Genomic DNA, 16743 nt, shown 5'->3' on the forward strand with positions numbered 1-16743 from the left:
TTGTAACACGATACACTAATTACCGTTCGTAAATATATGGCAAGTTTTGAATCGCTTTCGTTTCCTCGCGTGCAACAGTATAATACCGGCAAGTGGTCAAATATCTTCTCAAGAAAGGTACCTACATATTTCCTGTTATTCAATCAAGCCGTATCCGACCCGGTGGAAGCTAATCTAACCCCGATACCTCAACACCCAAGGCACTGGCACCCGGAGGTGTCGATCGACAAGAATAAAAATCGCCCCGGGTGATCTGTTGGCGAACTGCGCACGGGGTGATGCGCGAGGTGCGCGCGCGCTCTCGTGCGGCGATGGATGACACCTGTGGCTCGATCCGCGATCAGTCCCGCGACGGCAGTCCACGCGCGACAATATTGTTGCTTAAATATCGCACGTGACACCCGACGATATCGTTGCCAAGTATCTATTGTGCAGGCGGGTTGAAGGGACGAGAAAAAGCGACCTTGACTCGGCCACGTCACGGACATTCGATACTCCGCAACCGAGAAACGTATCTCGGCCGCCTGCCTTCGTTCGGAATCGAACTACTGACATGCCCCGTTCGACGTACGCAGCTACGTGCGCAACGAGACCCGATCAATCGGCCTTTGCAGCCTGCAGCGATCAACGAGTATCCGCATGTTGTGAATCTTGTTGATAGGGTGAACGATCCGCTTCCTCAATCGCTCGCAGAACATATGAGTTTTGCCTACTTATCCAAACCGCATCGAGCTGCGCGAAACCTCCATATTGCACGATACTCGGTGACCGTGTAACACTGATTGCAGTTTAAAATTACGCGGGGACTCTGATGGGAACAGTTTAAAAACCAGTGTGTCTCTCTCTCACTCGGCAGCCTCTGATCTCTCTCTTTCTCTCCATCTTCGTTACTCTCGAATATATGTATATACATATATCTTCTTCGCGTGCGGACGTGGTGTGCAGCCCCCCTCGGGTTTCGCGGTGTCACGGTTCGAGATCGTGCAAGTTCTAGAAAGTCGCGAGTGCAAACGGATACGCACATGCATACCTAGACACACGGAGTCGGATCGCAACGTCTGACAAACAAGACTACCTAAAGCTGAGAAGGGGCAAAAAAAAGAGGAGAAAAAAAAGTATCGTCGAACTTTGGGTACGACGAGTAGACGATATAGACACACTCCTATCTCGCTTGTACATCGGATACATCGGCTGAGAGACCCGTCGCCCCATCGCCGAGGTGAAAATCAGCGCGTGTGGACGATAAACGGGCGTCGAAAAGAGCTGCTCTCCCAAGCAACGTCGAGGAGGTCGCCGATGATCGGCGAGGGGCGGGAGTATCGCCGAGACGAAACGTCGCGTTGACAAGTTGGCGTTCTTTCCTGCCGACGGAGGGAGGTGATCGCGCGCCGTCGACTCTGCTCGCGGAGGTTGCACACACGAATACACGCGTACCGCGCACACACGCGCGCGTAATACGCGTACGTTATTTACGCATTCCGAGTCGTGAATTCCAGAGCCACACGTTTTCTTCGATAAGTAGAACGCGTTACGGTATTACACAGCGTTTTCCCCATTACGACGTTTCGAAAAAAAGAGACTCGGAGCCAAAGCAGACACGGACTATCAAGACTCAAGCCGATTGTTACGATCTTCGGTTCAACCATCGCTCGTGGAAATCTCAGTTTCGCGTGGGTGTCGAGGGGTGCAGCGGCGGGACAGGGGGAGGGGAAACGTCGACACGGTATTTTCCTTCATTACCCACTGTGCCGCCGCAATTTCGGGGACGTCCGACCTTCGTAGCCTCGTTTTTCTATCTCCGTCTCAGCTTGCAGGCGGCGCGGCGCGCGCGTCGTTAACGGTTAACCGCGATCGAACCCCTCCCCCCCCCCCTCCCGGCCCTTCTACTTTCCCCTCCCCTCCTTCTCTTTACCCCACCCTCAGCTGCGGCTACTCGAAGAGTACACACAATATCTCTATTCGTCGCATAGTAAAGGCACGCGGCGTCGTTTCAGCATGTGTACGCGGGTGTGTTTACGTGTGTGTGTGTGTGTGTATGCGCGCGCGCGCCCACGCGTGGGTAAGTAAATCTTGCCCGTTGACATCCCTCCTTCTTGCAAAACGAGAAGAAGCAGAAGAAGAAAGGATATGAAAAAAGGAAAAACAGTATCGTCGTGTCGTTACTCTGACATTTGTACTTACCTCGCTTCGTGTCACGTGGGCAATGGTGAGAGCTCGTATACGGACCGAGGAATCGAACTCGAAACAAAACGCTAACGCAACACGACTCGGAAGTTGCGCGTTATATGCGTTTCGATATTGATACGCGTTCGCTGTTGTTGTTATACTTATAGGTTCGAAAATTGAATTCTTCCCGCGCTGACAGGGGGCGACGGTTGTGTTGGTGCGACGCTGCGAAGAACAATTGTGAAACAAAACGACGATCACGGATAAACAAAGTGCAAGTTTGCGAGTTTAACGATTCTCCGATTTTCACTCCTCTTCTACCGTAATTATATCCCACTTGTACCATACGCGACGTACGATATATGCGTTGTGAAAAAAGAAGTGGCCCACGTTGACAGCGAAAGAAGTTGGTTAAGAAAATCGTGTCGCGAGATATATACGTGCGCAGTGGTGGAACTTGTATATACCATATGTATATGTGTAACGGTGGATGAAAAGCTAATACCCTGAATTAAAATAGTGATGCAGTGCCGTATCATCGCGTGTGCACAGTGCTTCGTGCCTATTCCTTGGATTACTTGAAGATGTCTTCGTCGGTGGGATATTATGACGATAGGAATCCGCTCCTCAAAGGCACCTTATCAAGGTGAGTTTTTACACACATCGCTCTCCCGTATTTTCGGCCTGCGGCATCCCGCGGGCTCGGCAACTAAAACCTATCTTACAATTAGTTGGTTATCCAATTTTCGAGATTACGCGTAGTTTCTATCCTCCTGCTCGCTAATCCGTGACCGTTGCTGCCCGTTGTGTTGCCGTCGATTACGCCAGCCTTTCGCAAGGCCGTGCTGCACGGGCATGACCAGGTATTAAAACTTTTTGCGAAAGATACGTTATACTTAACTCTGTGTTTACATGTTTCAAACTTCCTTCTGCGCCTGTGTGTGTGTTCCTGTGTTTCTATATATGCCTGCCGCGCGCACAAACGTACAACGCAAAGCGCAGGCGTATAATTTGTCCCGTTAAAAATCGCTCGTTCGTTTCTCACAATATGCCTACGTAGTCTCGTAATAATTATATTGTATGTACTACCTTCGCGGTATCTCGCTTCAAAACTCGCGAAGGAAAGTATCGCGCTGACCGGATGCGTTACGGCCGCGAACACGAAGTTACTTTCGAATATTTGACTACCGTCTAGCTTGTAATATGCCCCGTTTATCCAGTGTGACTGTCCCCGCGAACCGAGATTCGCAAAATGTCCATTTCAAACATTTGGCATCTCGCGGGTTTTCCGAACTTCATTTTTTTTTCTTACCTCACGTTCGTTTGCTTTTTACTCGGTAATTTATGTTTTTCGCATGTCGAAACTGGTAACGTATAATTTATGGTATTCTTACTGTGAAGTATAAACTGCTTCATAATTTATCAAAAACGTTACCGTTTCATGGAAATTGACAGCTTGAATCTTTACAAAAATAAATAATCCAGGTTTTTTTCCTCTCGAGACTGAAGAAAAATCAATCTCATATTCTCTGAGGACACTTGTTTTAACGAAGCTTAGATTTTCATTTAATTTCCCGAGGCTGAAAAATACTCGCGTGCACGTTGAGTAACGAAAAGAAGTCTACGTTGTTGCATCGTAGCTTCGAGTGATCCCTGCACGTTATAATAGACTGATAGAAGAGCGTTGCTGGAAAGATGCAGCAGCAGCAGCAGCAGCAGCAGCAGCAGCAGGGATTGCATCGTCCGTTCGCGGTGTTACTCGAAGCGGCACAAACGTCGTTATACCTGTTTAATAAATAGCGTTATGGATGCCGGTATTGTTATTATTATACAGGTATCTACAACACGACGCCGGTTCGAGCAGCAAGAATTTAGCAATAGTAGGTCAACTTCGACTACTTTCGCGGCGGCGGTTGGCCTTTAACGATATTTCACGAAGGAAATGAATCGACTCCGTCTCCCCTCTTCGCGAATCGCGCAAATTCTCCCCGGTTTATCGTTACGCGAACTAAACCTCGATGACGGAGGCGAAGGCGTAATGACCGTTCTACTACGAATTTGGCCAGCTATGCATGTACACTGTACTGTAATCTGGAACAGGGACGAAGAAAAAGAAATGTGTAACAACAACAAAGTGAAGAAAAAAAAGCGTCAACAAGAACAAACACACATAGAAATCGCGTGGTTATTACGCGTGTACCTATTATACGCGATATACACGCATACCTATGCATTGGTTGTTTCAAATCGTCCTTTATTAAATTGACATGCGGCCCGCGACGACGAAGGTCGCTGTTCTCTACCCATACAAGCCCAGCTGCATTTATATTATGTCTATACGTTGGATAAAATCTGCTTAAAAACGTTCCCCAGGCAAAACTAGATTCCCCTCAAGGTCACGCGGTTCCGCCACACGTTTTTCTCTCTCAATCCAGTTTTTAAAACTCCCGCCGCCCGGGGCGCTCTGCTGGAGTTTACAGTTTATCACCGATACCTTTGAAAAATTTTATTATTGGCATCCATTTTTCTTTACTCACAACGAAATTATGATAACTTCTTATTTTCGTTATAGCATGATCAAATTTATTGATCGAAAAATTCGTTTCCATGTAGTTGATTGACGATAAAAAAACAAAAATTCACCAGTATTCGTACATAACTTGTAAAGCGAACATGCGCACGTGGCTTTATTTATCGTATTTTGCACATGGTCTGCAAAATACGATATTGTGGATGTATTGTGAGGTACAGCTATATGTATAATACGTTCCATACGTGTATGAGTACGGCACGGGGGAAGGGGGGGGGGGGGGGGGGGGGGAAGGCAACTGATCGATACTTTCCTCCGCTCCCCGCCGCAATCGACGCCATATTTGTTTACCTCGATGCCATGCGATTGGCGGATCACGTGGTTAAATAGGCCAAGTTTAATATAATACATACATGAGGCGAATTAGTGTACGCATAGCAGCAGCAGAGACAATCGACGCTTCGATTTGTATTGATATTTAAGTTGATGAAAGGTGCGTGTGCGTGTGTGTATATTAACAATTATCTAGCTTTTATTGTCAGCTCCAGGGAAAAATTTTTTTTTTTTTTTTATCACGAAACAGACTTAATTATTTCAGAATAACAAAGTGCTGCAGCTGATAAAGTTTCATATGCAATACGTTGAGTTCTGTTTTCGTTAACTTTTTATAAAGAATCTTACGATACCGAGTTGGGAAAAAGAACATTATCATAAATAAAGAGTTGCCACATGAAAGATCTGAAAATAGATTACCGAAGGAGATTTTTTTAATATCGTAATAGAATCGTGTAGATTATGTTAAACAACCATCTCCGTCAGATTGATGGATATATAATATTGTAGACTAAGTTCGGTCGCTGGAGGAGAAATCTTTCGTTCAGAGGAGTGGAAGAAACTTTCGGTAGAGTCTTTCAAGAACTTTGTTCTTGCGATTTCAAATAGATGTGATAATTTTCTTCATCTTAGGTTGAATATAATGGTGATTATCGTCTTTTTTTTTTGTTGTCTCATTTTATGTATTGTACAAGTTATTCTTTGGTCTTTACTCTTTCCAATTAAACAAAATTACCAAAATCTTTTGTCCTTTGCACCGTTTCTCGACGAACATTACCTTCAACACGCGTGGTGGATAATTATTTATGGAACATTGTGTAGTTTTTTGTGGTTGAATGTTGCAATCTCGGCGTTTGGCAGTCCCGCATTTTCTGCTTGACCTGCACCGTTGCTCTGGGTTGGTTGAATGTCTTCAGCATACCTACATTTTCATCGTCGTTCTAAGCGGAAGGAAAAGGATCATGGTAATTTTACGCGTGTGTGTGGATATCTTCGATTTTGACAATTTTTCGTGGAATCTCAACTGCTCGTACAACAGATCATAATTATGCAATGATTTATATGCAAATTATATCAACGGCAATGTTGACCTTATATTCTTGCTGTTTTCGTTAAAGTATTCCGGTGATTCTGGATCGCTGAAAGGTGCGAGAAATGTCTGAAAAATTAAGCACACGTTTCAAGGTCATTATCATTATTCTATCGAGTCTAGTTTTTTTTTTCACAAGATTTCACTCGTCGTCGCCGATTTTCACAATGTTGGCTCTTTTCCAAAATTACAGCTTTGGAAACGATGGTCTAAAATAAACAATTAAATATGCTTCGGAGTTTGCGTATTAGGCGGGAGTCGGAATCCGGCTTTTTACACCGAGTCCCACCGAGGAATCACATTCAAGTTACACGTATGTATTAGATTTTTGAATTTCTTTCTCGATTTCTGTTATACATACTTGCAGGAGATTGGTAATAGTTACATATCGCTGAAAAGTTTTCGGAATCTCAAATTACGTAGATGAAAAAATGATAAAGGCACTTATTTCACCGAAATCCATCTTACGTAATTTCACAACTTTTAGCTCTCGTGAAGAAATAATAATCGTAATAACAAAATCTTTCAACGGTGTACTTTTTTGTATTTATTGTTCGCTATAAATTGTTACGCAGGTTCTGCAATTACTGGTAGCTAAAAATTGCACTGCAATGTTCATATATCCGACGTCAATTACACTCGTGCCAATTTCTCAACAATAAAAGCGAAAAAAGGAGATTATTGTTCGCCAGGGCCGGGCGGGCGGTCTGATTGATTGGTTAAAGGGTGCGGCACTGCAGTGGCCCAAATCGCCACTGGGGATGAACCGTCGCAGAATCAATTCGCACATTAAGCGACGACGTTTGTATATAACAAATTTCATCCGCAGGCTTGTAATGTACTCAAACCCTAAACCACCGATTGCGATGAATTTTTTCAACGGTTAAATTATTCTCGGCAATGGAAATGACCGACAGATATTTTGTGCTAAAAAAAAAAAAAAAACAATCAAATGCACACCTACTTGGGTTGTAGGTACGTGATAGATATCTGCTGAAAAACGAAGGGGGAAAAAGCGGAAAACCGTTAGGTGGTATGTTTGATAGACAACATCGGATAGAACAAGGGGAGAGAATTGGAACGAGAAGTTTTTCATCTCGTCAACAATTTAACAACTATATATGTATATACAACACATATATAAAGTCGTCAGATTGTTGATGAGATGAAAGAGTTAGGCCTGGGCGATCTTTTTATTAACCCTATGTCGTAACAAAGTTGATGGCTCAGTAACAATAATAATGGACGAGGTTTATCGATGTCACATAGAATTTTTATGCCATTTCTTACAGCTCTGTGCATGTGGCTAGATTATATTAATTGCTGAAAGCTTTTTACATGTAACGATCGCTGTGTGAATTTGGTGGTTTTATATTCTTATGAAAGTATCAGAAGGTCAATTAATCATTACGCGCGCGTTGGAAAGTGTATGTAGAGTATTTTTGAAACAATAGCTTGGAAAGCGGTTAGTAATAGAAAATTGATGAACAAGTTGCAGTTTCGTTCCTTTGATTTGAGCCAAATTTATTCCCTCGGCTTATTCATTGGTCAGAATAAAACATAATTACGGGATAATTTGATCTCTTCGAAATTGTTCGCTACTGTATTTTTTCTCTTTTTTTTTCACAAATCTATCGTACTGAACAATACGTCGTCTGTAAATAATTATGTTAAAACCTTTGCTGAAACAGACTCGGACACGTACGCTGATAAAAGAGACGAGTGAAGAAAATGAAGTCAACAAACAAATGGTCTGCTTTCGATGTAAGCATTGAAATATTTCAGCTGCGTTATTAAATTAAAAAGAATAAATTAACAAAAATAAAAACAAAACAAAAAAAAAGAAAAAAGAAAAGAAGAAATAAAAAAGCGACCCCGACATATTTAATACCCGCTACGAACTTTCCGTATCGCAGAAATGAAAGTATAAAGCAAGTGTATAATATGCGACTCGAACACTTTCGCGAGGAGGTATTATGACCTGTAGGTGTACGCTACACACGCCTACACACTCAATGTGGAGATATTTCTGTACACACAGTCCCGGCATTAAATGGCTTTGCCAGGCTGCGCGGCTCAGCTGCAGCTTACACCGCATGCACCGAACGTGCAAACTTCCGCGTGCTGTTTACCGCAAGTGCAAGAGAGACGGAATCCAGCGTTACACGCGCGAATTAGCAGCCCGCGAATATTTACAGATGCTTCTTGTCCCGAAACTATTGGACATAGCGATATATGCTGTAGGGAACTTTTTTCCAGAGCTCTTCGAGACATTGAAAATTCTCGAGCACAACTTTCCTCGATCTCCGATACGTTGGTCATCGTTCGCCATCAAGCGACCGATCGATCCCCTTACGAAATGGCTTACAAATGTCGTTACATCTCGAAAAATATTGATCTGGTTGTAATGAAATATAGCCTTCTAGGCCAGACGTTGTAGCTATCGGCATAAAAAAATAACCATAATCGATTGGGTAGTTCTGGAGCAGGGATAGGTATGTTTGTATACTTTTCAAGTCCGAAGTACCGAGGTACTAAATTACTTAGTACTGATCAAATTATCAATTACCCAGTACAGATGGATTTTTTACTGAGAAATGCAATCGGTACCAAGTACCAATGTACTTTGTATTTATATTTCTGATGATTACCAAATACTACAGTATTGAGGTATGTACAGTTTAGTACTTGACAATGCTGTGATTACATAAATCGAAAAATAGGCTGAATTATGTGATATTTGATATGATTTGAATAATCCGAATATTATTTAAATAAACAAGACAATATTGTCTTTTTCTCTGAGCTAAAATTCTACTTCATTATTATTATTATTTCATTTTCGTATCCTTGTTTTTACCGTTATATTTTTCGGAAAATAAATAAATTCTTTCCCAAAAATTGACGTTGCAACTGTAACGTTTTCACAGAAAATATTTTTCAGGTACTTAAGAATGTCACAAAATGCTGATTTAGCACAATACGTTACATGAACGATAAAACTTTAATTAGTATTTCCTATTTCACAAAATACAAAGTACATTCGTACTTGGTATTTTCTATTTCAAAAAGTACGAAATAAATCTGTACTTAGTATCTTGTACTTCACAAAGTACGAAGTACGACGGGACTTGATACTGATCGCGAGTCTTTTAAGTGCAAATGTACTTAGAGGCCGTCCATCCCTGTTCTGGAGCTATAAGCGAATATACGGACGTTGAGTTTTACATACGTGGAGAAAAGAAGAGATGCGCGAGTTGCAGAGTAAATTAACCATTGACGTTCCATCCGTTGTTTCAATGATTTTTATTTATTCTCTTCAAGAGTTTAATATCCAGTTTCTAAGTATATGTTTAGGCAAAATTCTTCGCGCATTTAGGGATGTTTGAATTTTAGTAAACCACGACGAACAGAACATACTCATACATGTATTTCGAAAAGTCAACTTTTCAAAAAAGTCATTCCGAAATTGCACAATGGCGATTTTTTCCTCTGACGTTTCGTTACGTCAACGTTAGAAAATCAGCCTCGCGATTCGTTCAGATCGGTCAACGACTGGGTAAAATTTGACGCACGCACCATGCAGTTTCTCACAATGAACCTGCGCCGCGCTTCGCTTCTTCTATCATTCTCAAGATCGCACGCGTTCCGAGAAAGTATTCCTCGCGTGCTGCGGCTCTTTGCGGGTTTCCCCCCTCCGTCGTGCATGTATAAATATGCACATAAAAGAATAAATTGGCGTCAATTTCGCAGTAGCTTACCGCCTATGTGTACACGTGTGAGCAACACGCACGCACCCGCGTACGTATGCAACGCTTACGTGTATGGATGTACGTACGCATGCGATGCGCGGGAAAATGTCGGTGAACTTTCGGGGTCAAATTACGTTTAAAGACGCGCAGCAACGACAGCTGTGAAAAGGAAAAGGTGGGGAACGTGCGGAATTTTTCGACGACAAATTTCTCCTATCCGCGAACTCTGTACTGAAGCAATTCGGTATCCTCTAATCGCATTAGGTGACTTCGGGATCGACGTTTTTAATCACATAATCAAATTTCCTTCTGACAAATGAATCGTCGAATGAATTACATTACATGTCTTTCATACACAGGGAACGGCTATTCAACTTGAATTCGGCTTCGGCTTAAGGAGGCTTAAGGAGGCTTAACGTTATTCATCGTCAGCTACGTTCGTTTAACGAGACGATGAAGTTTTTTCAAACGTTAATATAACGCTGCATTTGTGTACTAGGGTGGCTCCTTATTTAGGGCTCGGTCGAATTTTTTTATCATTTGCCTCCCCAAATCGGCTTCAAATAATTTATTACTAATGTGCCGGATTGAAAATGTGAAAGTGATCGGAATGGTTCGAAAAAACACTCGGGGGTTATTTGGGACACGAAATACGGTTTCATCGACACAGAAAATCCCCGAGTGACAAATTGCGAGCGAATAGGATCAATTTCTAGATTTTCAGTCCGCCATATTGGATTCGATATCTTGAATTTTGAAATACCGATGTTGGATTCATTTTCAGCGACCTCGAAAACCCGCGAATACCGAGTTCCCCTTTTCTAGTCCCCGTAACCTTCCCACATTAGATTTATTCTGTAAAAACAATCATTTTCAACACAAAAAAAGAAAAATTACAGCGATATCTCAAAAATTTAATGTACATTTTCAACAACCGATTGAAAAAAGGTGTCTTGTATGAGACGCTGTGCCGTAAAGTGTTAAAATATACTTCTTGGGCTATATTCTCAGTACATTATTTTATTGCGAGAGTAATAATTTTCAAAAAAATCTACAACTGCGAGATTTCAGCGGGCATTGGTGCTACTATTTGATAAAAAATTCACACCGTCGTACCAGGCAATCTAGACGAATTGCTCACCCACTAAATGGAAAAAACTCAGATTTAGAGGGTATGCAATTCGTCTAGATTACCTGGTAGGACGGTGTGAATTTTTTATCAAATAGTAGCACCAATGCCCACTGAAATCTCGCAGTTGTAGATTTTTTTGAAAATCATTACTCTTACGATAAAATATATCTGAGAATGTAGTCGAAACACGTGTATTTTTAATAGAGAAATCCACCCTCTTACAGGCAGGGGTAAGAGTTGGGATAAACATCTTCAAAAAACTAGGGACTTGTTTATTTATTTGGAACCGATTTGGGGGGTGAACGATAAGAAATTCGTCCGAGCCCTAAATAAGGACGACTTTATATTTGTTATTATTAACAAATTCGTAATAAAAGAAAGAATTTTCAAATTTTTTATTATACTTGATGTCTTACGAAATTTTGATCATCCATATTTTAATAGTTTAGAGAAAAATGATTTGGGCCTACATTTTTTTTTTTTTATTTCAAACAAAGTTGAAGCAGATACAACAGGTTGACAAAAAGTATTGCATGCAGATGTCACAACCATGCTAAAGTATATCCGTATATACATTGTTTATCAAAAATAGCGAGATTCGTTTATTCATATCTTTTGTAATCATCATTTTTAACGAGAATTAAAAAAGGACCTAATCATCTTCAATACTTATTCGGTAATGAAAAGCTGAGGTGTCTTTTCAATTATATTTTTTCATCATCGTTCCGTTAATCGTAAATTATAATGTAACTGAATTCAACCTCGTGATGTAGCACATATTCCTTTGCCTAGGTAACGGTTAGGTAGATGATTTCTTGTCGACAATATCGAGCCGATTCACCTGCCGATAACAATATTAGACGACTATTTGTAGAAAAAATAAGAAATTACAATAGTTGTATTATAAAACCTTAAGTATAAAAATAAACGTGGCTTTTAAAACTCAACACTGGGAGTTCATTTGAATTTTATGAATGATGAAAAAATGCGTAGGTACATTGAATGGTCTATTTGCACGAAATAGAGTAAAAAATACTCCTCTTCTGTCACAATTAGTTTTGAACTCGATCATTTACTTTAAAAAAAAAAAATCAAAAAATGATTTGGCGAGTAATTCTCTTGTTAATCGAATTACTCGATGGATCTCTTCTCATCTCTTAAGTTGAAGAGTTTAAATCTCGTTGAGACGAACAATTATCCACGTACTTTTTTCTTATTACTTTTTATACTCGTTTATATTATTCGCGTAACTTCAGCTTTCTACCCAAACATTACAACATTGAATTTCCGCGAGGAGCAATAAAAATTTTTGAATATCATTAACGGAGTTCTCTTTTACACTTGTTACTAAAATCACCGTTGATTTAGAGATAATAACTTTTTATCGTTAAAAAGTACGAACAGAACCTGTTTAAGGTTCGAAACTTCGTCCTTCGGTGTTTTTCCAAGAGCTTATGTTAATGTCGATTATTCTTTATCAGTTTAACATGCCAAATTTATCAAGTAGGCTCTTTGAATAACGTGATTGAATCCAGCCAAATAACAACCGTTGAAACAAACGTGTAAAATTAACGCCTCAGGTTCACAAAGAAATGCGGTCTTTTTGCGGATTGGAATACAACGGTGAAATATTTAAACAATTATACATGCGAACAAGTATCGAACAAAAATATTCTCCGCAAGCCTAGACAATTGCGATCACAAACTTACATAGCCGCATGCATCAAAGTCCTACTGATTGTTATTAGCAACAATCAAAGAAGGGTCATTCAACTCAGGTTAACCCTGACGTGTATACGTAGCTGCATGTTGTTATTATTACCACAGCTGTATATTTCTCTATACGAACATGAATGAGTTTTTGCAAGTTTTTCCAAACACGTGCATTCGCGTATATTTTCAATGCCGACGAACGGAAAGCGTACTCGGAATTGGATTTAAAAATGTACAATAAATACGGTGTGTTCAAATTTTTGCAAAAAAAAAAAAAAAAACGCAATGAATAAAACAGCTTCGCCTTCGGATTAAGGGCCACGAGATCGGTACGGGTCCCCTATAACCTACGTTTATATCCCCATTGAATTGAAAAGCGCGTGAAAGGTCCGGTTCACAATCAACTTCTTTTCCTGCACACTGCACACATCCATGCGCACGTGGACATAATCCACTATAGCTATTAACCACTTCGCGTATTTACACGTTTCTATACTAGAAATCCCGTTTCTCTATGTTGATAGAAAACCCGTCGATTTGAAAGTTTCTTCTTTTCGCAACTTTTTTTTTTTCACTCAGCTTGTCATATACCTACCACCAGAAACCTGATTTGACGTCCTGAGATTGCAGTTTCAATTTTATGCGTATAATAATGTACGTAAATCGCTTTTTCAAAAGAATATGGAAATCTTGAACGGAGAGCAAGAAGTAAATGATATTCTTTAATCTTCAATCTTTAATTCTGCGTATTAGAAAAAAAAAAAATGTTTCCCTCTGTTCTTTACCTTCTACTTTTTTAACTCAACGATCGAAAAATGTTACGATAAGGTTTACACGTATGTACGTATATGATACAAACTTACAATACCTACAACAGAAAACGAAATTGGCACAAACTCTGCACGTCAACCTTAACCTACAACTTTGTTGTTTTTTCTGATCCGTTATTTATATTCCATGCATTATATAAACACGCAGTGTTAACTTTGATACTGCAGTAAAAGAATGATCAAACAATGGTATCGTGTATCCAGCTAGGCTGGATTAGATGTTTTCTAGAAACTGACAGTGAGAAACAGCCGGGCAGGTGAGAAGCTCCGAGAAAAAGTAAACGTGGCGAACTAGCGTACTTCAACCACTTCTACTACTCGTTTAGCGATACTTTGCGCGCATCTCGTCGTCATTGCACTTCTGCGTAGAATATATAACACGTCTATAACCACCTATAGCGCACTTTTAAGATTTAGTATAACTGTATCGAGTATAGGATTGCACTCGTTTCGGTTACAGTTACGCTTAACGGTCACGTCGATTAAACATCGAAGAGTAAACGCACTCGTGGGATAAATAAATATAATATTCACGCGCGTATACGCGTTAAATCCGATCAAGCGTCGAATTATACACGGATTTGTTAATGTTATACATGTCGTATTAATGATTCTCAGTCGAGGTAGTCACACGAACTTTTTTTAGTATACGTAGCTATAATCAACCGAAAATAAAATGAAATAGAAAGGAGTTTACGTGGTTTAACGGATTAACAATTTATTTTAACACGCCACGTATTGATTTTATCACAAATGAAAAACGTCCGTTTCACTTTCGAATTTGATATTGCGGTTTAAAATAAATCTGCAACATTGAGTTCGGTCGGCACCTGACACAGGCTTTCTTACGTTCTAATTGCAAGCTTCGGCATCTTTCACCTTTGACTTACAAATTATTTATACGCCCGGTTGTCGCAAGATTCAGCCATTATGTACAAGGTAGAACTCACCGGACGAGAAGCTCTCATCCTATTCTACGAGTTATAACAACACCAGTTGTTAATTGCCCGGACAACGGAGCACGTAGTAATCAAGATATATCCGGCTTATGTTACGCCGACAGCCGGGCTGCTATACACACTTTGTAACGTATACCTACCCTACTCGACAATTCACAATTATACCTATATCAACAGTACGGCTTTTATTGACACGAAGATCGGCGATAAACTGACAATACCATCAATTTTGTAACTTTAATTAATAGTTGAACTATCGCTGTACAGACGCGCACGTATGTCGTGCCCGAAAGTTTACTGTTTTTAACTCTTTCTTCTCTTCTCTTTCGATTCCATTACCATCCTTTTGTTTTCCAAGGATAGCGCTACTTGTTCAATTAAAATACATACATATAGAAAACAGGAATAAGAATAAGCGATTGATTATTTTGATTAAATTCCTACGCGTATGATTCATGACTCGATGTATGTACGTGCGCACACGCATATATATATATGTGTATATGTATACACAGGTGCTCAAATGACTTCTTATCAGGGAGAACTTTCGATGCGAGGGCAATTATTTAACGAGCGTGCGTTAAAATGGCTTGAATTCATCTTTTTATCGTTCGTCTTGTTTTTCCGTTTTCTCGCCCGACGATCTTCGCTGTTCATCAATGTTACCACAGCTGTATGCCGCGCTGCGAAAATGTCTCGTTTGACGATCGTTTTTGCAAGTCACGATCATCTTCGTCTTACGACGGCAGATCCTTGAGTGCTTACAGACGTGGGTACACCTACCTATACGCGGCTTCTTACATATTCTCGTTGGGTATCATTCTACAGCGTGGCATGTCACGGCATGGCCTGGGCCAGCTTCTAGCCAACACTTTCACCCAGCGATTTCTACTGCTCGCTGCTAGACGTATAACTATATACACCTACGGTCGCGGTCGAATTGCTGCTTCGCTCCTCCCGTCACCTGCTGTTCGCAGTGCCGCCAACGAAGAATCGCAGTCTTTGTACGTAATCCCTTTTTGTCAACGATCTTCGTTATTTTCATCGTGGTGAAAAATATTTCCGAAGAATAGGTCAACTTTGGTCGTTTAGGTAACTCTGGTCGGTCTGTATCTACGGAAATTCTAACCCGATTCTTATACGCTTACTCTACACGCCGTCCATCCTGTAATGTGACGAACCTTCGTTAGATGTACAAAGGAAATTTGTCAAATTTTACTTCTAGACGTAGTTTTATACGACATTTTATCTCGCTTGTAGGTCAGGGAGAGAGAGAGAGCGAGTTCGGGGAATGTTTGCTTCAGAGCGATCTTTTGGTGCCGGTGTTAGCGTTCGCCCAGCTCGATTATCACCCAAGTATAATAATAAAATTGAAAATTGGTCACCTGCAACCTGCGATATGAGTTCATTCGAAAAAAAAAATCAAATTGCTCTTGTGCAAATATTTGTTATTGATATCTTTTATCGAGCTTGTTACAGCAATGAATCAAAGGTTACGTTAAGTGCAGTTTAGATGCAGAATGACAGTCATTACTTTTTTTATTTGGTCTTCCTTTTTCGTTTTGTTACCATGTTTTTAACGCACCGAGATCTCATGGCGCTTTCAAATTTCTAACATCTTAACATCCCCGAAGGGGCTATACTATACGTGATATAGTATACACCTTTTATAAAACAAGGAAAGATACAAACAGGTTGAATTTCGATCATTTTTTTGTTGATGTAAGATGTTTTTTTTATCAAAAATTCATCGTGCATATGGTTTTACACATGGTAGATGCATGTTAAACCCCCTTAAAAGTTAGTGGATGGCGTGCGGGGCTTGCAAACATTGGATACGTATACAGGATACGGGTACAGGTAAAAGTTTATCACTTTTCGGAGCTATATGTGAAAAAGAGAACGAACGTGAAGTAAAAATCCGATCGATTCCAAATATGATTGCTTTCTTATCTTGCGCATGCTTGCTTTCTCTTCCTTCTTCCTCCTCTTGCGAAGCTAATCCCAGCGAATCTCTTGTCAGGTAAATACCTAAACCATTGACTTGGTACACAGAGAACCTAAATCTACTTGTTGAATAGCCATTTTCATTGTTCGCCGAAACGTAGCAGCTGTATAAGTACTCGTATAAGGTGGCAGAGATGCGATGCTTGATTTCTTGATCGTTTCCGCGTAACTCGACCGATTCCATTACTCCTTACAGTAGGTATGTGCTCTGTTGCCTCTGCCGACTACCGC

General features: G+C 40.5%; 1 protein-coding gene across 1 annotated transcript in view; it reads left to right on the top strand.

The window, feature by feature from the left end:
- Positions 1-385: 385 nt before the first annotated feature.
- The window catches only part of lilli (AF4/FMR2 family member lilliputian), a 203226-nt gene continuing 186868 nt past the window's right edge, over positions 386-16743 (top strand). The window contains exon 1 of the mRNA XM_046632594.2: positions 386-2812. Within this exon, the coding sequence (XP_046488550.1) occupies positions 2751-2812 (62 nt within the window). The 5' untranslated portion in view covers positions 386-2750. The remainder of the gene's footprint in view (positions 2813-16743) is intronic.

Source organism: Neodiprion pinetum, chromosome 6 (genome assembly GCF_021155775.2).
Source record: "Neodiprion pinetum isolate iyNeoPine1 chromosome 6, iyNeoPine1.2, whole genome shotgun sequence".
NCBI classification, from domain to species: domain Eukaryota; kingdom Metazoa; phylum Arthropoda; class Insecta; order Hymenoptera; family Diprionidae; genus Neodiprion; species Neodiprion pinetum.